This window comes from Myxine glutinosa, chromosome 4, assembly GCF_964187855.1.
Source record: "Myxine glutinosa chromosome 4, kmMyxGlut1.1, whole genome shotgun sequence".
Taxonomy (NCBI): Eukaryota; Metazoa; Chordata; class Myxini; order Myxiniformes; family Myxinidae; genus Myxine; species Myxine glutinosa.
Window position 1 is genome coordinate 135,654,427 of NC_136264.1, and position 26,339 is coordinate 135,680,765.

Genomic DNA, 26,339 nt, shown 5'->3' on the forward strand with positions numbered 1-26,339 from the left:
AAGTTTCGTGGCAGAATTCTCGAATTTAAAAAATCTGAACGACATCACTTTTGGAGAATTTATCGCCATCACGAATTAATTCAAACCAGGCAGGTGCGGACTATAAGCCAGCTTGGTGATCGACGGTCGGCACATGCGTGAGAGGTAGGAATGGGTAAGGAGATTACGTGTATACAGTACTGTATTTACATTACAATTACTGTCTTTTAAGATACATTCAAATTTTTTTTTTTTTTAAAGAGAAGCCGTGATATCAGTTACAATTATTGATGACGTCATGGTTCCCGGTGTAGCCAATTCATGAAATTAGGAAATTGGTAGGACTTGAAATTACGCTTCATAATGAAAACAAATGTATTATGTTCCAAAGAAACATCACGCATAAGGGGAAAAGTAACTCAAACAAAAATTTACAAATATCGTTTGGTGGTCTAGGAGTACGATTCTCGCTTTGGGTGCGAGAGGTCACGAATTTGAAAGTTTTGAAAAAAAAAAATTTGTTTCCAAAATTTTTTTTTTTTCAAAACTCAAAAGTTTTCAAAATAAATTCCGGGTTTAAAAAAAGATTTTTTGGGGGGGGGGGGGCAGGGGGTAGTGCTTCGAAAAACGGGACACTACGACTAAACACTCTCATGCATCCCTCCAGGAATCATAATAATCCAAGTCAACTGACATCAATCATCACAAAATCTTTTGATACACAAGTTTTTACTCGAAGAGTACTTGTTACTTTCCTTTCCAGTAGTTATTAGAACAGGAAAACAAGTAACAGCACACGACCGCGAGCACTGCACATACGCAGGTAAACGGCATACGTGGTCAGTGAGCGAACCGCGCACACCCATGGCAAATATTATTACTCCCTCCAGGGAGTAATGCATTCGATCGTGTCCGTGTGTGTGTGTGCGTGTGTGCGTGCGTGCTCGTGAACAAGATATCTGGAAAAGTTCTGAACGGATTTGGATGAAAGTTGGTGGGATGATTGCCCTTGGGATAAGGAAGAATTGATTCGTTTTTGGTGAAGCTCAGGATATTATTCCGGATCCAGGAATTTTTGGGGATTTTTTTTTTCTGTTTTCCTTTAAAAACCATTTTCTCTGCAATAATTGGACCGATTGAGAGCAAATTTTCACCATAGGAGGGACTCGGTCTGTAGTATATTTTTATGGTAATTATGACGTCACAGGTCACGTGGTTCGGCCGCCATATTGTTTTGAGTGAAAAACACTAAAATCCAATTTTCTCCAAAATGCCTGAACAGATCGAGGCCAAACTTTGCAGGCAGAATCGCATACCCATGACGAACAAAAAGGTCAGCGAGCATGACGTCATGCATCACATGGTTTCAGAGTTATGACGTTTTTAAGCACAAACATTTAAAACCTAGCTCCTCCCTCATTTGTGATCCAATCGAGGGGAAACTTCACAGATCTGTTCAGCATATCAGTCTACTAAAATGTCCTTTTGGAATTTGTGATAGGTCACGTAGTTTGGCAGACCGTTAATTAAACGCAAATAATAAAAACATTTATATCTCTTGAACCACTTCATTGATCACCATGAAACGTCATACTGTAGTATAAGTCATGAAGAGTAACAAGTGTGCAAAATTTGAAGATCATTGGATGTACGGTCTGGAAGCTAGAAGTTGTTATTGCGTGAAGAAGAAGTCTTCGACTGTGGACGATTAATTTATTTATCACATGTACAGACTTGCAGGCATCGTTTGACACAATCTCCCGGGTAAATTTGAACCTGAAATAAAATTACAATTCCAGATTTGTGAATGGCTGAGGCATATTAACAAACGAATAAAACAGATTTGGCAAAATTCCAACTTTTTAAAAAAAAGATCGCATATTCACCCAGGGTTGTGGGAAGCTGAAGAAGAAAAAACCTCGCATGGGATTCCCAGACCAAATAAATAATTCTGGTTCTGGCTCTGCGATTTTCAGGTTTATTACTCCCGCCAGGGAGTAATGCATTCGATCGTGTCCGTCCGTGTGTGTGTGCGTTCGTATGTACATGTTTGTGAACAAGATATCTGTAAAAGTTCTGAACGGATTTGGATGAAAGTTGGTGGGATGATTGCCCTTGGGATAAGGAAGAATCGATTAGTTTTTGGTGAAGCTCAGGATATTATTCCGGATCCAGGAATTTTTTTTGGGAAAGATTTTTTTTGGGAAAGATTTTTTTCTGTTTTACTGCATTAAAGCTTTTATTCTTATTCTTAAATGATGTTTTTCTCCTCTAATTCCGAGATATATCAAAATTAATTCTCTGACAGTTTGGGCTTACTTTCTTTTTCATTTATTGTTTTGGGGAGAGGGGATGTTAAACAAAACGTATTATTCCAACTAAACCCACGGCGGGAGTATGCGCTCTACTGAGTGGCGTTCTAGTTGACCATTTATCAATAAGTCCAAAAGGTGGATGGAGGTTATGTTTTCACCCCTGTCTGTTTGTCCGTTTGTGAACAAAATGTCTCAAAAAGTTGTGGACGGATTCGGACAAAATTTGGCAGAGATGTAGCGAATGTGACAAGGACGAAATGATTAGATTTTGGTGAAGATCCGGATTCGGATCCGGCTAGTAGAATTTTTAAAGTGATTCTTCACCGTTGAGTGATATGGCCAACCAGGTGGAGGTATGCTCTCTCTACCAAGTGCCGTTCTAGTTATAAAAAACCTGTTTTAATTAAATTAAAATGTTTATTCAACGGTTCTTTTCCAAACATTGTCAACAAGTCATTGAGCTCCAGTCAAAAGTTGCAAGTCGCACACACCGAGTCCCAAGACGAGTCTTAAAGCAAGTTCGTCAAGTCTGTCTCAAGTCGCTATAGTCACAAAACGCTGCAACTCCAGTGGTCCAGTCCGAGTCACCAACTCCAGAGGCTCAGCATGTATCTGAAGGAAGTACAATGTTGGATGGAATTATAGAAACAGAGGAAAAACTGGGTATAAAATACAAGTAACACGTGATGGAATCGCATCTCATGTGTAAAAATAAAATGCTCCATAGTACAGTCACGTGTTGATATAGTATGCTGTGATTGGATGAAATGCATGCAATGAGAAAGTACCACAGCTGCACAACTATTAAAGTATAGTTGGTATAACATCGCTGTAGTGAAGGGTTAGTGAATACTACGGCTCTTTGGGAAGGAAACCACATGACAAGTGTATACAAATCAAAACATTAGCGAGTGAAGGGTACTTCATGTGGCTGCTTCCTGACTCCATGTTTCAGAAGGAGCTGTATTTGAGCTTGAGGATGGTACGTGAAACTGGTACCATTGGTAATAGAAGCGGTCGAGGAAGAAAGCTGAAACTCTCCAAAAGTTGATCTTCGGTACTTTAGTGCATGTTCTCCACGTGACAGACGATGATCCAGTGGAGATCTTGTGAATGACCCAGCTGAGAGTACAGCTGTTGTATCGTTTATTGAAGAAGAGGAAGATGCACCTGAGCGCAAGGTGGTCTCGATGGATGCGGAGCTGAACGAAACAACTTTGCTGAATTCGCACCTCCTCAGCAAAGGTGTTTCATTCAGTTTGGCATCCATCGAGACCACCTTGCGTGAATGTGCATCTTGCTGTTTTGGAAGAAACACTCATACGTTTAGTGAGGTCACTCGCAAGATCTCCATCTTCCTCCATCACGTAGACAACTTCGCCTGAGAGAGATAGAGAGGCCAAGCTCATCAGCTCGTGTGTGTGGAGCAAAGGATTACCTGACAGGGTGATGTTCGATGGAGACACTGACCACCAGCCAGGAATTGTCGCCAAGAAGGCCGAATTTGGACTCGCAACAAAAAGCTACAATTGGGTGGTGAGGACGGCGGGGAAAAAGATGGTGGCGCAATCTTTGGAAAGCGTGTTGTCAATGTCTGGGAAGGCCTATGGTAGCAAGTTTGCTGTTGTTTCAAAATCGTTTCCTGTAGATGTGACGGTGGATTGAAGGTGTTATTTAGGATTCTCTTTATGCTTCGGGTGCCTATTGTGCGGACATCAGCTGGGCAGTTGATGATGGTACAAGGATACAAGGAGTTGATGGAGTGGTTGTGTAAAGGTGAGAGGTCGGATTTTGTTTCCAGGTCAGTATTTGGTGTAAATACGTCGGTGCCGGTGTGAGCGCACACCTTGTCAGGTGCTCTGAATGGTGAATGTTTTATTTGAATATTTGGTATTTCCCACCGGCACAGGCAGCCCCGACGCACCCCAGCGTGCGCATATCGAAGTAAAAGGGCCAAAACACCGACACACTGGGGAAATCGCTGAAGGATCGAAACAGCGAAGCGAGTGGAGTAAAAAGGAAAAATGGAAATTCTCATGGTTAGGAAATTCTCATGGTGTTAGGAAATTCTCATGGTGTTAGGAAATTCTCATGGTGTTAGGAAATTCTCATGGTGTTAGGAAATTCTCATGGTGTTAGGAAATTCTCATGGTGTTAGGAAATTCTCATGGTGTTAGGAAATTCTCATGGTGTTAGGAAATTCTCATGGTGTTAGGAAATTCTCATGGTGTTAGGAAATTCTCATAATGTTAGGAAATTCTCATGGTGTTAGGAAATTCTCATGGTGTTAGGAAATTCTCATGGTGTTAGGAAATTCTCATGGTGTTAGGAAATTCTCATGGTGTTAGGAAATTCTCATGGTGTTAGGAAATTCTCATGGTGTTAGGAAATTCTCATGGTGTTAGGAAATTCTCATGGTGTTAGGAAATTCTCATGGTGTTAGGAAATTCTCATGGTGTTAGGAAATTCTCATGGTGTTAGGAAATTCTCATGGTGTTAGGAAATTCTCATGGTGTTAGGAAATTCTCATGGTGTTAGGAAATTCTCATGGTGTTAGGAAATTCTCATGGTGTTAGGAAATTCTCATGGTGTTAGGGAATTCTCATGGTGTTAGGGAATTCTCATGGTGTTAGGGAATTCTCATGGTGTTAGGGAATTCTCATGGTGTTAGGGAATTCTCATGGTGTTAGGGAATTCTCATGGTGTTAGGGAATTCTCATGGTGTTAGGGAATTCTCATGGTGTTAGGGAATTCTCATGGTGTTAGGGAATTCTCATGGTGTTAGGGAATTCTCATGGTGTTAGGGAATTCTCATGGTGTTAGGGAATTCTCATGGTGTTATGGAATTCTCATGGTGTTAGTGAATTCTCATGGTGTTAGTGAATTCTCATGGTGTTAGTGGATTCTCTTGGTGTTAGTGAATTCTCATGGTGTTAGTGAATTCTCATGGTGTCAGGGAATTCTCATGGTGTTAGGGAATTATCATGGTGTTAGGAAATTCTCATGATGTTAGGAAATTCTCATGGTTAGGAAAGCATGGAACACTCAAATGTCATCTTTCCTTTTTACTCAACTCACTTACGTAATGTTGGTAATTGTCTGGCAAAATCTTTAGGGCCATATAGTACTGACCCCAACACCCGCATCAACGACCATGTAATATTTTACATTTATCAGATGTCCCAGAAAACAATGACTGGTACGACCAATTCCTTAATGTCCCCAATTAATCACACCTTGCCCCAATTGACGAGTAACTCATGAACCAGCTGGCCAGACCTGACGTTCTACTACAGCTGGTCTGGCAGGAATTTGCAATTTACTCAAAGTGCCAGCGATAACTCACCTACTCTTCATGAAGGACATCGTGGGATCTTTAATGTCCACTAACGCTAACAGACGGATCCATCCGAGAGACGGCACTCTTTGTGATGCAATGCCCTCCCTGGAAAGCACCGATCCTGCACCTGCAGTTTATAGTCGGTTCGGGAATCAAACCTGCACAAAGTGACTCATAGGTAAGTGTGCTACCGCAGTGCCACCCTGCCAGACCCCAGAAGAGACTGAAACGTTTATATTTTAAGTATCTTTAACAAAAACATTTATACTTCAATAAAACGATATGGTGCGGATCTCGCAGCGTCGGAGTTTCATCTGTTTGGTCCGATGAAGGAAGCTCTCCGCGGTCAGAAATTCAGTGAGGATGAGTTCCAAGTGGCGAAGCAGGAATGGATCAGGGACCAATCAACATCATTTTATCACAAGGGCATCCATAATCTTGTGAAGCGATGAAAGAAGCGCGAATGTGTCAGGGGACCGTGTTAAATAATAAAAGTCTTCCCTACCGGAGAAGCGGATTTGGTGCGTAAATCACAAAGTAATTTCACATGTCGATTTACCCTTAAATATTTCAATTACAACCCACCTTTAGAGGCCATTTTTCCCCACAGAGTAGGGGTTGGCCTTTTTTGGGCACCGTGGTCCCCTTTTTGAAGCAATGTTTTATGGCGGATGCCCTTCCTGCCGCCAACCCTGTTAGTCGCCTCTTGCGACACGCAGGGAATTACCAGTGAACTGGTACTCAATTTGACGACCTCGGAAGGATGATAGGCAACCTCCCTGGCGTTAATTCAGCGATCGACCGGGATTCGAACCCAGGATCCTAGGATCCCAATCCGGCACCCTAACCGCTAAGCCAAATATTTCAATTACAGACTTGAGCATTTCATTCTGCTTACATTTCTCATTCTTGCATGCGCTTCTCTTTCCACGGGTACAAGATGAAATTATGACCATGACTTAAATTTAAAAAAAGTGCTATAAAATTACAGGGTGATTTGAAGACACCGATACAGGAGTGGTTGTTCAGCACCGTTTCCGACAGAAAGATGGCGACCAACCGAACATCCACACTGGGGTCGGGTTCTGCACAATCGGCCGTATGACAAGTTCGAAGAATGCTGGATTTATTCCGTGGCTGTCTGGGACTCTAGACATGAATCCTCTGGATTACTGGCTCTAGCTGAACCTGAAGGATGTGGTTTCTCAAACTTGGTGAAGACCTCACACCACTCAACAATTTAAGGATTGCACGACTAAAAGAGGCTCAGTCAATTTCTGAGGATAGGTCACAAAATATGCCAACTTTCCACGATGCACGAGAAGAGTTATCCAAGAAAACAACAAACACTTTCAATAAATTTTAACTTCTCAAATAACAATAAAAAGTTATAAACCCAGTTCTTGATTCATGATAATTATCTGAAATTAAATATATATATTTATACGAGTTATTTTATTGATAAATAGTTCAGTGTAATGTGACACCCTGTACACAACTGAAGGCAGAACAAGCAGTCAAATGCCTCTCTGAAAGACTATATAGTTCAGTGCGCCAGACTGCCCGAACACACACTCGGATACACCAATTTGATGAGTACATCCAATTTGATGAGTACACCAGACCCAGTTGCAGTTTGTTGAGAAGAGAAAAGGCTTCTTTTTTTTTTTTCTTTTTTTTTATACTTGGGCTAAGGTTTGTGACAGAGCTGACACACACACACACACACACACACACACACACACACACACACACACACACACACACACACACACACACACACACACACACACACACACACACACACACACACACACACACACACTCAACACAGCCACTGAGCTTGGGGGAAGTACCGTCACTTCCCGGGATACTCTGGGTGCCAGTGACGTCATAACAATGGTGTCGCTTTTCTCACCGTATTCAACGGGGCATTTCCTCAAGAGGAATTTCCTCCTCCCCATGGATGCCAAACGATGGGGATTGTCCATGCTCTATCCTTTTCAAGCAAGGAAGCAGCACCTACCATTTTTAGTATTTGGTATGACTTGAACCGGTCCAAACCGGATGGATGTTTTTTAGGAGACACCATCTCCTGACTGGATGGCCGTTGGCTCTCTATGGGATAACGCATAACGGGTTTTATAATAATCGGAGGGGATAACATGATAGATATTTCGAAACCAAACCAGGGCAGCTACGTTCACAGAGTAAAGGTCTTTGCTTTAGTAACCAACTACTCGGTTGAGAGATCTGAATTACAGCTGGAATGAAATCAGGATATATCTGTGAACCCCCGCCCCACCCCCCTCCCACCCCCATCCCAAGAAACCACCACCACCCCATCTTCCCGGTCAAACTCCTCCAGACAGCACACCTGAGAGGCAAACGTAGGTGAGATTTTCTCGGCTCGGGTTGCCTACGCCCGAAAGCAAGTTGATGCTCTGGTCAATGAGCTGTGGGCATCGTGCCAGGTCGAGGCTCGACACAAGTGTGGCATGTCGGGTCACCAGACGCAGGACTGTATCCATGTAGGTGCCCAGGCCACAGAGACGCAGCGACGAGAGAGACCTCAGACGACTGCGACCCTCACCTGACGCTGAAACACATTTATAAACCAGCAAGGTTAACTTGGCCAATTATTACAATGCAAATCACTTTCTAGCATCATAGTCCACCATCAGAACATTCAAAGTATATAACAGGCTTATCAAACTTCCAATTTGCTCAACAAATACACTGGTAATTCAATATTTTATTGCGTTAGCAAAATGAAGGTTAATGCAGAACTAAACAAGAAAAAGAGCAGAGATTGCAAACCCTCGCGAGGATGTATTTTCAGTGTTTAAGGCTTTTGTGTTAAAACAAATATGGCGGCCGAACCACGTGACCGATGACGTTTTCATTATTTTTCTTTCTCCACTAATTTATTCCTAGATTATGCTCAAGAAATTTCATCTTGATCGAAGACGTTTTATACTTGTCGAATTATGACGTCATAATGGAGGCACCTATGACATCATCATTAACATATTTTATTACCCATGGAGAGTTCTTTACAATGAGCCATGTCTCAATTTTTGTCCCCCGTCGCACCGCGGAGCGTAAGGGGGACTATGGTTTTCCCCTCCGTCCGTCCGTGCGGCGTGCGTGCGGGCGTGTGTACATGCGTGCGTGCGTAAGCGAAGGACCGCATTCGAATTTGGTGTGTGGGTGCAACCCACGTCAAAATCCAAAGATGGCCACCGCCATGTATGTCTGATGCCATGTATGTCTGAACCTTGTGAGCGGAATATCTTGAAAAATAAGCGAAGTACCAACTTCTAATCTGGTGTGTGGGTGTATCTCGGCATAAGGAAGAACCCTATTGAAAATTGGGTCGCCACGTCAAAATCCAAAATGGCCGCCGCCATGTATGTCTGAACCTTGTGAGCTGAATATCTTGAAAAATAAGCGACGTACCAACTTCTAATCTGGTGTGTGGGTGTATCCAGGCACAAGGAAGAACGCTATTGAAAATTGGGTCGCCACGTCAAAATCCAAGATGGCCGCCACCATATATATGTCTGAACCTTATGAGCAAAATACCTTGAAAAATAAGCGAAGTACCAACTTCTAATCTGGTGTGTGGGTGCATCTAGGCATAAGGAAGAACCCTATTGAAAATTGGGTCGCCACGTCAAAATCCAAGATGGCCGCCGCCATGTATGTCTGAACCTTGTGAGCGAAATATCATATCGTAGCATGTTTTCTGCGTCTTCCACTTTGTCAACTCACATCACTTCCCCGACGGGGGACCTAGGCGTAACGCTTGTTTCTATTCATTCAGCGCTTTCGGAGATATAGAAGTGCAAAGTTTTTCGGTTTTTCCAAGATGGCGGCCGAACCACGTGACCTATGACGTCACAATTACCATTTAAAAATTTCTACAGGTGGAGTTGCACCTATGGTGAAAATTTCCTGTCAATCGGACCAAGGGTTTCAGAGAAAATCATATTTATTCTGTGGACAAACAGACAGACAAACAAACAAGAAGACGTCATGCAGAGCACGATACTTGAAAAGTCCACCCCTCACCCCCAAGAAAAAAAATTCCATTGATACAGCAAATTGTCCATTTCATCAAGATTAAAATTGAATCTTGATCAAAGCTCGGGTCAACAGGAAGAAAAGTGACGATTTTTCAGATGAAAAATGATGATTTTGTAAGGTTGACCTTGAGTTGACATTTGACCTTTTGACATCAAGAATAGTTGGTTTCCCTATTTAGTGACTCAATGTGCAAATGCTGTTCAATTTTTAAGTCAATCGGATGAAAATTGAGGATTTTAAAAACTTGGCTTATGTTGACCTTTTGGCCTATGTTCACCTAAAATATTGTTATGTCGATGTGGTAGTGATATGTAGAGCAGATAGATCTGAGTAGGTAACATGCTTCGTGTGTCGCGGTAAGGAAAACTACCTGTAATAAGTTCTTCATGTGTAGGCGTTTTGTCGGGTAAGGAGTATACTTGTGAACCTACCAGGAGGTTCGTGTGTTAAGTAGAGTTGGGGATTAAAGAGTAGCGCCCTTGTATGTCTCACCTGGTCAGCCAAACCTTTGTCCCTTTTGGCACCGCAACCACTTAGAGACTTAGTTCGGATCCTTAGTGCAACACTAAATAACGCCCTCCCCTGACATGACTTAGGAAGGAAACCAGGCTAGGACACCGCCGCATGGCCGCCGCCATTTACACCTCCGACAGGCCTATCCACCTCGAGTGCCACGTGCTATGACGACACCACAGGCCTGTGATTCGGTGGAGGCCACTGATTGGGTGGCGCGCCAAGGCTGACGTCACCGCCGCAGAGTGATACGAGGGGCGGCAGGACTTTTCAGTGGAGTGAGTGAGTTGGCAAGCAGAGATCAGCGAGCACCGAACGTGATTGTGTAGTCTGGCAGTGGGTCTTGCGCTGAGTGAGTCTTGAGACACAGTTCGTTCAGAGCAGTTGCTTCTGGCAGTGAGTCTTAAAGAGTTGGTTCAGAGGAGTTGCTTCTGGGAGTGAGTCTTGAGACGCAGTGGAGTGAGCGAGTTGGTTCTGGCTCCCGAGTTGAGTCAGAGCCCGAGTGGAGTTCGCTTGCTTTTTGACCTCGCTTGGAGCCGCTAGCCTGCGTTGGACGCGCGGTGCTTTTCCTGCTGTGGGACCCCGTGGTGCTTGGAGCGGTGCTGGTGCTTGGAGCAGTGCTGGTGCTTGGAGCGGTGCTCGGTGCTTGGAGCGGTGCTCGGTGCTTTGGAGCTTGGTGCACGGACCTCGTGGGAGTGGCGAGAGGCTTGGAGCGGGGCCAGGTGGCACGCGAGCGGGGCCGTGTTACACGCAAGACTACAGACAGATAAGACAATCAGACAGACAATATGTTGTCTGCAGGAGCCCCTGGAATCGGAGGAGGAAGGAGTACAAGAAGACACTTGCACCTATTCCCGACCAAAGAGATGGATTATAACCTCCACAAACATTGACCTCTGAGTCATTGGGAAAACCATCGTTGGTGAGAAGGATAGTAAGCACCCAGGAATCTCGGGTTTAGCTGGTTGATGTAGACATCTTTAACTTCCCCCCAACAGAGACTCTTGCATATTGCATTAGCAGAGGTTGCTCCATGGGAGCAGGAATGCTCACACTCTTTGAAGAGACGTTCTCTGGTATACAAGAGCTGTTCAGCCACACAAGGAAGTCCGGAGATTGTGTGGTGCTAAAAAAGGAACCATATTTGTGTACTACCTCATCACAAATGAGAGTGCTGACCTGAGGTCTATGTGCACCAGCTTGAAGGAAAGCTTGGAGGCAATGAAAAACCACTGTGTTGTGCATGGAATAACCAATGTCTCCATGCCAAATAATGGATGTGGGCAGGAGAACTTGAATTGGGAAACGGTGCTGAAGATTCTGGAGGAGGTCTTCCAAAAAACTGACACCAATATCTCTGTCTACTCCTGGTAAAAACCTCGGAAGTACGTACAAGGGATGGCAGAAGGAACAGTCGTTTGGATGAAGTGAATGTCGGGACGACATTTCTTTTGAGGGGAAGAGTGTTACGAGAAAAACTACCACCCCATTAAAATTCAGAATAATGATGAGATTAATATTAAAACTCAGAAACCAACATGAATAAGCATGCCCTAGTGAATAATAATAATGATAATTGGAGATGCAGCCTCCAAACATCTGCTGTTAACAACACTGTCGCTCTTACAGCACCTCCGGTTGCCGCCAACATTGTGTTGGAATGCACCAGGCTGGCATCTCATGTTTTGTATCTTTGATTACTATTCCAGTAAAATAACTCAGAATTGGAATGGTGACTCTGCTCTGATCCATCTACCAAATCACCCTGAACCATCACACAAGAATACTGTTATAGTGCAACACCTACGGCAGCACAATAGGGTCTAAGGCAGCACAATGGGGCATACGGCAGCACAATAGGGTCTAGGCAGCACAATGGGGCATACGGCAGCACAATAGGGTCTAGGCAGCACAATGGGGCATACGGCAGCACAATGGGGCATACGGCAGCACAATGGGGCATACGGCAGCACAATGGGGCATACGGCAGCACAATAGGGTCTAAGGCAGCACAATGGGGCCCAAGGCAGCACAATGGGGTCTACGCCTTAGTGTCCTGTATTATTATTATTTTCTCAGACCTAATCACCTTGATCCATTTAAGGTTTTTGTGAATTCACCAAATATGGTCAAAAGTGGAACCTCTGCGCAGCTGTCAACGTTTACAAAACATTTTGATTTACAAAACAAACCAGATGCAATGTTTACAAACCAAACCAGATTTTCTGAATCCTAACAGTGGAAATATCAACACCTTTTCATAAAATGACCTCACAATCTGGCACACGACCACCTCTCACCCCTCCCCAGGGCTATCCATACTTTTCAGAAGAGGTGTGGCCAATGAAAAATCGGTGCCTCCATCGATGGCGGCCAGACGACACGAGGCAGTTTAGGCCCCAAAAATCTAAAAGGCCCAAGATGTTCGCTTGGAAATGCATTTCGAGATAACTTGAAATACTTCAAGTGAATTAAATTAACAAAAACCTTCACTAAAAGGCATACATTACAGTACTCTAACTGTTGAAAGTCAACGTTTTACGTCACTAAAAACGTGTACATCGTGTCCATCATCATGACATCACACGCGATCTAACCCGATTTCCATCATATACATCAGAGACAAGTGTTCATTTCAATTAAGTGCCGGTTCTGGTATTAAAGAAGCAATGACGTTTTGTTAAAGTCCTAAAATCATTAATACACCTTCCATATATTGAACATGTTCTTACAATTAATCGAATCTGGCGTAACTCTCCAGCAATTTAAAATCAATTTGCACCTTACATCCCACATCGTCGTTCATACGCAGAACATGGCTGCGGGCTTGCATCTGTTCTTGCAGAAGCGTACGTGGGTGCTGCTCATGCAGTGCCCCCTGTAGGTTAGAGAAGGATTTTGTAATTTATTAATGGAGCCTGCGATAACTTGCCTCCTCTTCACGAGAGGAGGCAAGGACACCACGAGGTCTTTAACGTCCACCAAGTAATGCTGATAGACGGAACGCTTAGTTTAATGTCCATCCGAGGGCCGGTGCACACTTGGTGGCATTTTATATTAAGCCGACTTACTGCAAGTCCCTGCCATTATGCTGTCAAATGACATTCCTGGCAAACTCCCGAAATATGCCACACTCTATAGACAGAGGGTTGGAGTGGGAGGAGAGAATGGAATGGGGGACGTAGAGAATGGGCAGAGTTGGGGACTTCCAGAGAAGGCACAGAGACTGCCTCGTCTTTGGAGACTTGAAAAGGAAAGGATGAGCTGTGGACCTGGGTTTGGGAGAGGGGAGGGGGGGAGGGGGGGATTGAGGACTATCAGACCTGGCGTTTAGAAACACAAAACCAGGTTGACGTAGGAGGAAACCCTTTTTAGCATATAGATCCAAGTAGATTTTTAAGATGAAACTTTTTGTGATTTTATTATTACCACACCTCAATAGTTTTTCAAGAAGTCAAATCATTTCAGACCAAAACATGGGGAGGATGAGAAGGGAAGGGGAGGATGGGGTGTGGGTGATGGAGAGAGAAGGGAGGAATGATGGGAGGAGGGAGGATTGGCGAGGATGCTTGGAGTTGCCTGTACAATCTTCCACAAAGGCAGTATATGCAGCAGAGTTCAAAGCCTCTTCATGAGCTGGACGATGAGGAGGATACGGATCTTAAGAGTTTGCCGAGTTTCTCCTATGTCGGTCTCAGTGCATGATGGGTCTCAATATCTGTTGCCGTACACCAAGTCGCGTTTTCTATCCTTCCGGATCTTGTCCTTAACGTAAGCTAACTGGCTGTGCAGAATACTGTGTAGTTTATTTGACGCAACAATGCCAAACTTTGCGAAGGATCTTCTCACTTTCTCAGACAGTCCAGCCACATACGGAATGGTCGCTCGTGTCATGTTTTCTTGATCAGTGTCCTGTTGTTCACCGGACGTGATGCTGTACTTACTACTTTTTCACTTTCAAAAAAGACCAACTGGGCTTACTGAGCGCACTGCTGATGTTCTCCTTCTCACATAATTTCCCCTCAGCTTTGATAACACTCAAGTGGTCATCTTAGATAGAGAAAAAAATGGTTTGGTCATGGTGCAAAGGAATCCATTTGGGAAAAAGTTGAATCACCATTTCTCAACAAAAGGGGTGGTTTGCGATTTAATCCGTCAGAGACGTGGGACAAAGCTATTACATCTATCCCACGTCGTCTGCAATCATCACGATATGCCCGGATTAGTCAACAGACCAATTCACCCCACCAACGGTTGAAGTCACGTGGCAATTTTCAAGGTTCTTCCTCACTTCAACATTTGCCGTGACCAAGGCGAGTGGATTCTCCACCGAAATATCGGCTCCATCGACCAGCTTTTTTTTTTATAAGTGCAGCTTTTTCAATTATAAACTTTTACTGACCATGTAGAATGTAGATACCTTTGTGTAACAATTGGTGTTATTGGAGGGTGAAGAGGCAGGTGAAAATTGCTTCTACATTTGCATACGTAATAAAGATTTCCTCTTAACACCCTATCCAGGGAAAGTCAGGTTTATATTCATTTTTTATTTTCATTATTAATAACTGCACATGAGTCATCAGTGGATGGAATCTTAATTCAGCCCAAATTTAGATACAAGAATGATGTCACAATAAAAAAAACGATTCTTTTGGATTTTTAACCTCTTGTTTTTTTTTCACTTAACCCTGGGTTACCAGTGGGGCTGATTACCCAGAGTTACGTTTCTTTTCACATTTCATTTTTGGAAAGTGGGATAGCACCACAATTTGCTGGGGCTAAGGTAGCCCTGCTCAGAAGCAGGGGTAGCATCGCAATTGTGGTGCTATCCCCAAAAATCATCTGAAAGGTGGAGCTAAGCTCTGAGGTGTACGTAGCCCTTAGCCCCAAGCATTCAATTTTCAATTTCAACGCATTCAAGCAGAATGGCAACATTTACTTTGTGTTGGACAGTCGTGCACTGACCAATCGCTAATAGGACATCAGCAGTGTTGTACTATTTTTCAATTCCGTTACATACCTCATGCAAATAAATGCATATCACTTGGAATATTAGATCAACATGCATCAAGTCTAAATCTGCAGTGCCACACTCAATATTCCACTACAAAAGGTTATTATTTAGCCCGAGGACATGCTCACCATTTGATATTCGTACAGGCCTGATTACTCAGTGCTACGGTAACATCGACCAATCAGAGGCAGGTGGATGAATTTACGGCACTATTTTGTTTTCGTCACATAGCTCCGGCCTACTCGGATTGTTGAACAAAGGAATGTAAACAATGTGGTGTCTGATACATTTTTGTCGAAAAATAAGTGGAAATCTGATTGAATTTAACGAGAAGAGCTGGGAAAGAGTGCAAGAGTTCACTTCAAAATGGGCTATGCTTGATAGCGAGAAAAGCACAATTACCTTCTTCCCCCCCCCCCCCCCCCTAGTTTCAAGGTACGTACGTACACAGAAGGATTTTATTTTTCTGTTCGGCTAGTGGTTGAGTTTGAGTCTAGTTAGTTTTAGTAAGATAGCCTTTTAGGTGATGGTTGCTCTCTTTTTCTTGCTCGCATTACCTTGAGGGCATTGGGATCTCGATGGCCGTACGTTAGTGAGGTTCCTGTAGCTACACAAGGCAAAAAAAGAAGATTGAATTGTTTTACTCCAAACCTTTCATTTTTTTTGGTATCGAAGTAAAACTTCTGCCTGTGAAATATTTTTTGAATACATAAAGTTTTAGGGGTTGCACAGAGACTCATGGTTGTCAACCACTCAATGTTTGTGCCCGATAAGCGTCGATTTCCTGCAATCGGGAAGCCTCTTGCGATGTTCTGTCACAACTTGAAGCAGATACTGGGTTTGCTGTTCATCATTTGTCAGGAGATGATTGTACTGTTATGTCGGGGGGTAAAGGAATATCTAGAGTCAGGTAGATCTGTATAGGTAGGTATCCGACTGTCGCGATAGGGAATCTACCTGTAATAAGTTCCATGTTTTTAGGCGGTTTGTCGGGGTAAGTGTATACCTGTGAACATACAAGGATGTTCATGTGTTAAATAGTTGTAGGGACTAAGATAAACCCCTGTGTGTCAGACCTGGTAATCATTCCTTTGTCCCTTATGGCAACGCACACATATAAACACTTAGATAGGCTCTTAAATGCAACATTAAATAGTTCCCTTCCCTTACAATGACCTTGGAAGAAAACGGGCAGGAAGCCAGATTGAGGCACTGCCGGATGGCCGCCGCCGGCCACACCACTGGCTGGCCTAGCAACATCGGTGAGACGAGTTGTAACCCACGCCACAGGGAACGTGTGATTGGTTGGCGCGGAAGGCACGAACCTCCAGCCAATCAGGGCGGGAGGCGCGAAGACGCAACTGAGAAGGAGGTTGTTCATTGGAGGGAAGGCGCGAAACGGTTCGGTGGACGGCGGGAAGATACGAGGCCCTGGTTGGTGGCGTGCCAAGACTGACGTCAGAGGGGAGGTTATAAAAGAACGCGCTGGATGACATTTGCTCTCTTGGCTTCTTCGCAGCTCTCTTGGCGCTGCACGGTCTCTCTTTGCTCTTTGTCTTTTTGTCTCTTCGCGCTGGACCTCGTGTTGGAGATCGGCCCCTTCGGGTTGGAGATTGGCTTCGTGTGGGGATCGCTGGCCCTGCGTTGGACGCGTGGTGCTTTTGATTCCGCGTGGTGCTTTTGGTTCCTTGTGGTGCATTGGTGCTCGGAGCGAGCGTGACCTCATGTGTTGGACCGACGAGGGGTTGGAGTGGAGCATGCCGCTGAGCGGGTCGCTCGGGGCCTGGCGGAGCGCACGAGCGAGGCGGACTGAGGGAGCCGCGTTGGACGGTGGACAAGACTACAGACAGATAAGGATGCACCACATTTCCCCGTACACGACGAACGTGTTCTTTTCGTAATTCATTCCTGTGTGGCGTATTTGAAGTGAGATGTGTGGGATCCCAATTTAGGATCATTATTTATTCATCGTCGCATTTCATTGTTTCGGGGTCGGAATAAATCATTCTTTTTGTACATTGAATTGGGTTGTCGTTCATGAGTCAATTCCCTGCAGGATCGGAGCTGCCGTCGGTTCGCCATCGGTAAGCGCTGCCGCCTCTTCCTCTTCACTTCTTCTTTCCGCGGTTGATAGCAAAATCCGTATTGGGTCGTTGCCTCAGTTAAAGCCGTTCGGTCTTCCGCGGTCCCTGGTGTTAACCTTGAGGGATTCGCACGACAGTACTCTTCAATGAGAGCAACTGCATTCACCAGAGTACAGCTGTACTGTATTCAATTAACTTAAAAACAACTTCAAAATGTGCAGTACATAGCAAGGTCATAGGTCAACTGTATTGGTCAACATCACAAGTGTAGCAGTGGAGAATAAATAATCAACTCCAAATACTTATGAGAGCCAAATATGTGAAATTACAAACTCTGTGTGCAACCCCTAAATTTAGTCCAATGTGTGCCGGACGCGCAGTGACTCGAGAGGCATGCTACGCCTTTTAATACAAATATAAATGCGATCAGAAATGTAAAGGGGATACTTACCAGTAACCACACTATAAGAGACAATACTGCAGTTGAATACAAAGCGATTCAGGAGATCTGCCAGAATGAATGTTGGTGCCAACTGACACAATTATTTTGAAAGGAAGCGGAAAGGAAGAGGAAGGGCAAGTTAGTTTGTATGAATATAAACACTATTTATGCCCGTGATTTTCACGGGTTACCGCTGGTTATCAAATAAAAGACCAATAACTGCATTGTAGTCTCCAGGAGGAATCCAGTAACAGCTATTCATAAAATATTATATTATAACGTAAAGGAACATGAAGAAGCGGACACAAGACCAGCTCCGTACACGAAACACGCAGCCAATGCTGATCCGTCTTCCATCATCCAGGTACACAGTCCTGATGTGGATGTCACTATCATATTATTGTCCAACTGGAAGAGTTCATTTCCATACCGGTCGTGGGAAAAAGGTTAGGACGGTGGATTTGAGCTTTGTCTTCCGTTAATATTTACGCACATCCTTCAATGGCGTGCATGTGTTCACAGGATCTGACTCGACCAGCTGTTTCTTAGCCAAAGGGAAGAAGAAGCCCCTAGATATGGTTCAGGCATCACCATATCACCGCAATACATTCAGTGAACTTGGCCAGAACTTCGATCTTCCTGAACATCTGCATCCGTTGCTCGAGCAGTTTGTTTGTGAACTTCACGGACGAAATGTTTATCTTTTGACGAAGCTCAATATTGTCTTTTTGTGCCAGAGGAAATGAAGATCACTCGCCGCTTCCGACGAGCGATGCTTTGTGGCAGCATTGCCTCAGATCAAGCAAATTTATCAAAGTGCAATCCACAAGCATGCCCTTGAGGAGTATATACAGGCCCTAAGTCCATCAGATCATGGATGGAGTGTTGAAGGAGATGATCTGAGTATGGTGTGGATGACCAAGGATCCCGCACCTGAAGAACTGCTCACTTTTTATCCATTGAAAATGTTCTCGCAGTCATTGTGACCTGAAACGCTGTTGTTGTGGAGTGAACAGTGTCGTACATACTGATCTGTGTGGTTGTTCCAATTGTTCCTTCCAATAACGATTCCTCATCGGGCATTTGAATCGAAGATGGAGCAGCGATTCCGAGTCCGAGTGTTTTGGTTTTTTTGACATTTATGTGTTCATTTGTCGGTATATTACATGTTATATTGCTTGTTTCATAGGATACAAAATGGAAGAGTAAACTACCAAAATTATTTGTATGTTTAAATATAATCATTGATATGGTGCGATACTTTTAGTTGTGATTTGTCTCAGATATATACATACCTTGCGAATTACAACCGGATCTTAGCTACTCAAAATCTTAAAAGAGAAATCTTGCGCAATTTGTCATATCATATCATGTATCTGAATATCGCTGATAAATGTAAATTTTCATCCACTTTTCATAACCAAAGCATATCATTGTGAAGTACATTTGTTATCTTACTTTCTTACCTATGTGCAAAATCGCATTTATGCTCCTCTTGTGGTAACAGCGATCAAAAAGTGGCTGATGCTGTGGCAGTTGGTTTTGTTCATGTTTCACTCAATATTTGTTTTCAGTTACAATATATCAGTAACATGTGGTTCAAACTCTCACTTTATTTTGCCCTTAGACAAACACACACGGGAACACCTCAAAATCAGACCTTGGATCGAGTGTATATAGCGTAGCGTGCCCCATAGAACCGTACATGAAGATGGGGATGCCGCAACATTGTATTCAGCAAGTCTCAAACATCAGGGAACAACTGCTGTAGTTGGTAAAACATGAAATTTCGTCCCGTGTTCAAATCCTTGTCTTTTAGGTTCAAAAGAAAGGCCCGATCTGAAGTTAGCCCTTTTTTTACTTTTTTTGAAATGAAATATTCTGTGTGGAACTGCATCATTGTACTCAGCAGGTCTGAAACATCAAGGAACAACTGTTTTGGTGGGTAACCATGTGAAATTTCGTCCATTTTGGAAACCCTGGTATCTGAGGTTTGAAGAAGGGCCTGATCGGAAATTGGTCCATTTGATCCCTTTCACAATGGCATAACACACATGTGGGACTGCACCATTGAATTCAGCATGTCTGCAACAAAAGGGATCACCCAATTCCACTAATATCCCTGAACCTTCTGACAGAAGTCCATTTTTGGTCACATTTTGAGCTAACAGCTCACAGTCTATAAGTGGCACTCCTATAATCTCAAATATTCATTGAGGGTGCGCATTGTTGTCCAAACAATAAGACCAGCGAACGTTGACGTCATGCGTCAATGCATCACAGCGCATCACACGTCACAATAGTGCGTACACATATTGCTTCAAGGCTAAAAGCGCCAGTGATCAGGTGGGATTGCTGATGGCTTGTCATCATTAGGCACAAGTAGTACAATTCTCTCAGAGCACAAATTATCTTCAAACTGGTAACAACGCCTCCATATCAATCATTGTCTACGTTCTAGTCAATTTATTTGATGCATTTCCCTTACCTTTCACCGCAAAACTTAAAATGCAACAAGACAAACAGCGAGTGATACATCAATGGAAGGCACCATGTTGGGATAGTGACCTACCTCCATGTGCTAAATTCATATTGGGCAAGTGCGTTGCATGTTAAATAAATCATGCATATTCGTGACATTAAACTTAACTGGGGTTAGCGTTCACGTGGTGTGAAAAGAAAACCTGGGGTTAGGGTTAAGAAGTGAGGTGCAAAACAAGACCAGGACAACCTGGGATTAATGCTTAACACCAGGCTAAGAAAGTTGAGGATTGAGACATGAAAAGGTCTATTGAGGGCAAGCTTGCCTTCTGTGCACTGTACTTGCGGAGGCAAACAACAAAGCACTGATTGGGTAAGTTGGCTTGGTCTGATCACAAAATATAACGGGAAAGGTTACCTGGTGAGAAAAGTTCCCGCAAGTTCTCCTCATTGACCCCCATGATGTCCGATATATCCAAGGACTGCAACAGTGGACAGGCCCCAGCAGTGAGGGCAGACACAGTGACCCATGGACAGCCAGCTAAAGAAAGGTCTTTGAGGCCTGAGGAAACCACATGATAATGCACAAAAAAGGAGGGGAACACTTAAGGCACTGGGTGAAGCAAGAAAAGAATACAATGTGGCAATGAGTCATTGGACAGTAAAGGGGAGCACAGAATACATAGTATGGCACAAACCCACCTGGAAGCCGATTGAGTAACCAGACAAGCTGCTTGCGTGAAATGGCCGAATGCGACAGGTCCAATGCCACTGGTTGCCGCCGTATAATACCACTAAGCATGCTGGGAGGTACCGATGAAATGGAACTGAGGTTCATCCGTGGCCAAAGACGGCGATCACAGCACCTATTGGTGAAACAGAGTGGAATGGGTTTGTGGAAATGGGTCCAAGCCAAAGAAGGCTAAATGACAAAACAAGCAGACATATATGGATTTGCAAATTAAATGAAGCATCATAGATGGATGCTCTCATAGGAGTTGGGAAAAATAGATAATAAAATAGGCACAGCAAAGAAGCATTACACAACTCACCAGCGATTCCACATCTTGCATACGAGCATGCATGTACACAACTCCTCATGAGTGAGGAACTGGAAAACACACATCCAGGCCTCACGCCCTGCTCCAAGTGCTCCTAGAGTTTCAAGGTGGGCCCCTCCGTCTCTCTCAGCAGATCCTTTCCGCAAAGGAGATGACGACGTGGTCCCGTGTCTCATTCCCGACCCATTCACTCTATCGCCGTCGATCCCACATTTTTGTTTTTTACGATGTGGTTTTCCAGGGCTTCCTGTGCTTTCTACTCCACATAAAACAGGAGCATCCACGGTCCTCGATGTCACAGCCCTCACTGCTTGGACTGGGGGAGCAAGTGGAACCTCCACGGACCTCGTCGCCAAGGCCACCGAGACCTCTGCAGTCCTCATCACTGGAGCAGTTGGGGTTTCAGCCACCTCAATCTTTATTGCTCGATTCCCTGCCAACTGACCATTGCTTTCGAGCTGTTTTTCAGCCAATATCCTTGTTGCATCTTTCCGTTTTGGAATTCGATAGCGTGACAGCGGATCAGAGCTGTTCCCTCCATCTACAGATGCTACCCTACGCCCAACAAGGAGCTTGTACTTCTCACGGACACGCTCAGAGACAGATTCCAGTGGCATACGACGAGGCGAAGAACGTCGAAGGCGAGCAGAAAGAGCAGGGGATGAAGCTTCTCTACTTGTTCTTGATTCCTTAGAAGCTGGTAAACCACTTTTAAGTTTGTCATCGTGTTCTTTTCGTTTCTATTTAGGAAGAGGGGGTAGGGGTGGAGTGTGGGGGTTATAAAAATCATATTGGTTTAAAAACGGAATAAGACCCCTGAATCCCAAGATCCGACAGGACCATACCTTCCAGCGCCGTCCCTCAATTCTTCCACCTCCAACTCCACCCAAACCAAGACGAATATGTCTTGGAAGTAACCGTCTACGCAGAGAAAGTCCTCCAACACCTTTCAACTTGCTGCTCAGCTGAAGGAGAAGAGCAAAACAAATTGTAAAGCGATTTAGATATTAAAGTCATCTCATGCTCAAAAAGTATCACTAGTGAAAGAAAGATAACAGCATAATTTTAAAGATTTTGATGCATAATGCTACATCTCCAACTGCAGGGAAGTACTTGTGAAAGAATGCTCAAATGGAAACAAAACTCAAACTTCCTTTTATCTTGTACCCACCAAAACAAACAAAATATCCTTGGACCTCATCAGGAATTATTTTTTAATTTATTATCCACATTGTCAAGTTTCACCGATTACCTCCGACACTCACGGTTTTCGTACTTGGTGGTCAACTCAAGGTCAAACTTCTAATGTCATCAATTTTCATCTGAAGAATCATCAATTTTCATCCGATTGACCCAAGCTTTCATCAAGATCGTCAATTATAATCTTAATGAAATAGACCATTTGATGTATCCATGGCAACTTTTTTGGGGGAGGAGGGGTGGATTTTGCAAGTATCGTGCTCTGCACGACGTCTTCTTGTTTTTTCATTTATCATCCACATTGTCAAGTTTCACCGATTGCCGACGACACTCACGGTTTTCGCACTTGGTGGTGTAACAGGTGTGCAACGCATTCTCATAGATTTATCTGACCTGATTAAGAAAGCTTCATCGATTCCTCCCCATCGGAAGGAAAACAGTTACCATTTTCCAATAGGAAATGATGGTCTTAACCGGTGGTCATGTAATTTGTGAGACTGTGCGCATGCGTGAACCGAAAATTATTTCAAACCGGAAGAACATGATGACATCGAAGGAGAGTGACAAGTAAAACAAACAAAAAAAGGACAAGAAAGTAAAAGGAAGGAAATGTACAAATATGGAACAACCAGAAAAGCAGCGAAACATTTTCTGTGAAATTTCAGCATCAGTGAACTGGTCATTTCAGTTGCATCTGGGCATCAAAATGCGAAGACCAATATTCGTATTACACAGTTTGCTTTTGGTACATTAAAGTGAAAGCATTGGGGATATATGATATGATGATGCACTTCCAAACACTTTGCAATGACAACACCAAATGCAGGGAGAAAAACAGGACCATGACCTCATTCGTTTATAAAAGAAAAAAAGAAAAGAAAATGAGAAACGAGCACCAGTCAAGTGGTCACAAAAGCACTATTTCTGTTTTTCCAGTTCATAGTCGAGCACAACGTGCCAGCAAATGGAGCGGATCATATCGCAGAACCCATGCCCATCACGTGGACAGCAACATCGCACAGCAGCTCAAGTGGAAAAAGGAGTTGAGACAAATCTTGAGGAAGAGCATACTCAAGTTGCCTAGCCAGTAATAGAGAGGTGCAAAACTGGACCACAGTCCATCAAGATCGATTGTAATCGTCAGAAAGAAGATAAGAAACAAACCATTTTGGTGAGAACATTTGGAGATGGTGGTGCCGACTGAGTTTTGGAAACGCCCGTTTGTAATATTTTGCCCAGCGAAGCCATCTTCAATACTCTGAACAATGCTCTTAAGGTAAAAAGGATAATTGTGCACATTTTGATGAATACACCTAACCCCAAGGTCATTCATCAGATCCCAAAGTTTTTCAATAGAATGCATTCTTGTTATCACATCTTTGGTTGGTTTTTTGGTTCCTAATGAAATTCCCAAGAGAGGTGTGAGGTCAAAGGTAACACCAATAAAGCCCAACATCAATTGATTCCAGCCTGTCATCAAGAACCCTAAAGATGTGTTCCACCCACATTAAGATTGCCCTTGCACAATTCAAATAATTTAAGCAAAACAGCTTTAATCAGTTAATATGGCGAGGAGAGCCAAATGCTCAATGCACATGCTCAAAAATATCTCAAACGAGTATCAAGAAAAATAGATAAATACAAAACATCACACATGATGTCAATCCATGAATGGAGGCACGCTTTTGTTGGCAATCGAGGTGACTGTCTGACGTTTCTTTTTTTTTATAGTGGGGATTATTTAGAGTATTTGAAAAATATTTGGACTATATCGATTGGATGGTTGATGACTAAAGATGGCAGGAATGATGGAATGGGGAAGAGGGATGTGGAATGGAGCATTTCTGGAGGTCATGTAAAGGGTGGGTTAGTGGGAGACGGCCTTACCAAAAGGCGCTTTTCCGTGCTGCTTTGCGCACCCCTATTCTCAGGGTAGCTTCTCTTCTCATTTCCCGACTGTTTCAGCAGAGAGCCGGGAAGATGAGAGGCGAACTTAAAACCGGGGCCTCGCTTCTGTGGCGAAGGGAGGGTGTACGGGAGTAAGTGGGTGAGAAGGTGCGTGCCTTGGCTGAAGTTACGGGGTTTACAGTACAGCTCAATCTCATATCCGAACATGGTGAAAGAGCACAGGGAAACGTGCGCTTTGACATGGGAATGCATAGCTATGACATTCCAGAGGCTTAGGAGGTGCTGCTCATATTTTTTTTTCTCTCTTCAAAATGGCGGTTTCATTTTTCCATCTTCGAGTGCGCACATACAAAATTCCCTATTTTCCATCGACTTGATAGGAATAGAAAGAAAAAGCATTTTTGTTGAAATCTTCAAATATATCCTTGGACATCATCAGATTTGTCCCGTTTCATTGGAATTGGACTGAAACACACAGAGCCATCTTCAGTTGATGTGCATGCGTGATTTCGCCAATGAAGAATCAATCCCATAATTACCATTCGCTCCAAGAATCCACAACATAATAAGTGCTGGAGGAAACGTTCACCCATACATGCAAAGGCAAGAAACAAGTCACCAAACTTCATCATGACTGAAAAATTAATAAAATAAAATAAAAACTTAACAAAAGCACTTTACACCAGGCCTTGTATGCGAACTTCAGCAGAATTAAAATACGTTAGCTCTTCAAGTGGATGCAAACGTTCTCATTTTAAACCACTTTTGTGACATCAAAAATCCCTTTCCTGATAAACCCACATTATAAAACAATATGAAGAAGGCATGTCGGGATAGCCAAAGTGTGGAGCTGACAAAATAAAGCACGTGATTACCTTGCCAGATTTCCCCTTCTCAGTGCACGAAGGGCATTCCCAGCAGTTTGGAAGTTCCTCATTCACCACCCCAAGCGACGGTTTCAGCTGATGTCGGGGGAAAGTGTTGAATGATGGGATGACAGACAAAGGGGAAAGGCAAAACGGCAGTGAAAGAATCTCAGATGGTTCATACAGCGTGGTGGGGAGGGAGGGGCGTGGTGTGGTGGGAGGGAGGGGCGTGGTGGGGAGGGAGGGAGGGGCGTGGTGGGGAGGGAGGGGCGGGGGGGGGGGAGGGGGCATGAACTTGTACAACAAGGTTTGAATGATTATTCAGGTAAGGAAGGTAAGGTGGGAACATGTTTAAAAGCTGGGACGTAATAAAGCGTGGCTTAATCAAGAGAGTGGTTACATACTGAGTAAAAGACAAGAGGGCAGGGGGTTACGGAAGTGTGTGGTTGTACACTACAGGTGGTGAGGGATAAATTAAGCAGGGTTACATACAAAGGGAAATTAACAGAAAGATGGCGAGTGATATTTACAGGGAATGGGTATAGTTATTCCTGGTTGGGGAAGGGGGGCACATTCTTTTCAAGGGCTGGATTTATACACTGATAAGATATCACTACAAGTTGGAGGAGTTTGCCGTACCTTTAGACAACCAGGATGTACAATCTCATTGCAAATGGAACATTCCATGAGGATTTGTAGGAAGGTTTCCTCATCCATAACCTTTTTGCCCTCACGTCGCACATCTTTTTTTTCACCATCTTCGTCATAATCATCATCCTTTCCTCCACAAACTACACATGCAGCCACATTTGGCAGCATAGGCTAAGAGTATGGAGGGGTGAGTTGAAAAGAAAAGGATTTGGGGTGAAAGAACAGAATAACCTTTCAACAAAACAACCAAAACGTTATGGGTGCACATTCTCGCTCCATTACCATTTTAAAAAGACATAATGACATAATCATGATCAAAAGGTGAGAGGAAAACCATTTGGGACATCATACCTGTACTGCACTACCATCTTAACACTCACTTATTGTTAAATA

The 26,339-nt window shown here is 43.7% G+C and overlaps 3 protein-coding genes across 5 annotated transcripts in view; 1 reads left to right on the forward strand and 2 right to left on the reverse strand.

Moving 5' to 3' along the window:
- Nucleotides 1-26,339, reverse strand: part of LOC144891816 (uncharacterized) — a 1,036,251-nt gene that overhangs the window by 514,110 nt on the left and 495,802 nt on the right. The gene's annotated exons all lie outside the window — the stretch shown is intronic.
- Nucleotides 1-26,339, reverse strand: part of KDM2A (lysine demethylase 2A) — a 73,957-nt gene that overhangs the window by 2,256 nt on the left and 45,362 nt on the right. For 2 of the 3 annotated variants that reach the window (XM_068104138.2, XM_068104137.2), the window contains 8 exons: nucleotides 25,935-26,117; nucleotides 25,305-25,391; nucleotides 24,409-24,534; nucleotides 22,167-22,286; nucleotides 21,313-22,061; nucleotides 20,963-21,126; nucleotides 20,679-20,822; nucleotides 8,012-8,233 (listed from right to left, as the gene is read on the reverse strand). In XM_068104138.2, coding sequence (XP_067960239.2) covers nucleotides 8,012-8,233; nucleotides 20,679-20,822; nucleotides 20,963-21,126; nucleotides 21,313-22,061; nucleotides 22,167-22,286; nucleotides 24,409-24,534; nucleotides 25,305-25,391; nucleotides 25,935-26,117 — 1,795 coding nt within the window. The remainder of the gene's footprint in view (nucleotides 1-8,011; nucleotides 8,234-20,678; nucleotides 20,823-20,962; nucleotides 21,127-21,312; nucleotides 22,062-22,166; nucleotides 22,287-24,408; nucleotides 24,535-25,304; nucleotides 25,392-25,934; nucleotides 26,118-26,339) is intronic. The other variant, XM_068104140.2, reaches the window with a different exon arrangement.
- LOC137418147 (ADP-ribose glycohydrolase OARD1-like) lies at nucleotides 11,181-11,613 on the forward strand. Its single transcript, XM_068104147.2, is given in 2 exon segments — nucleotides 11,181-11,378; nucleotides 11,381-11,613. Coding segments are annotated over 2 exon segments (339 nt in total). The 5' UTR covers nucleotides 11,181-11,272.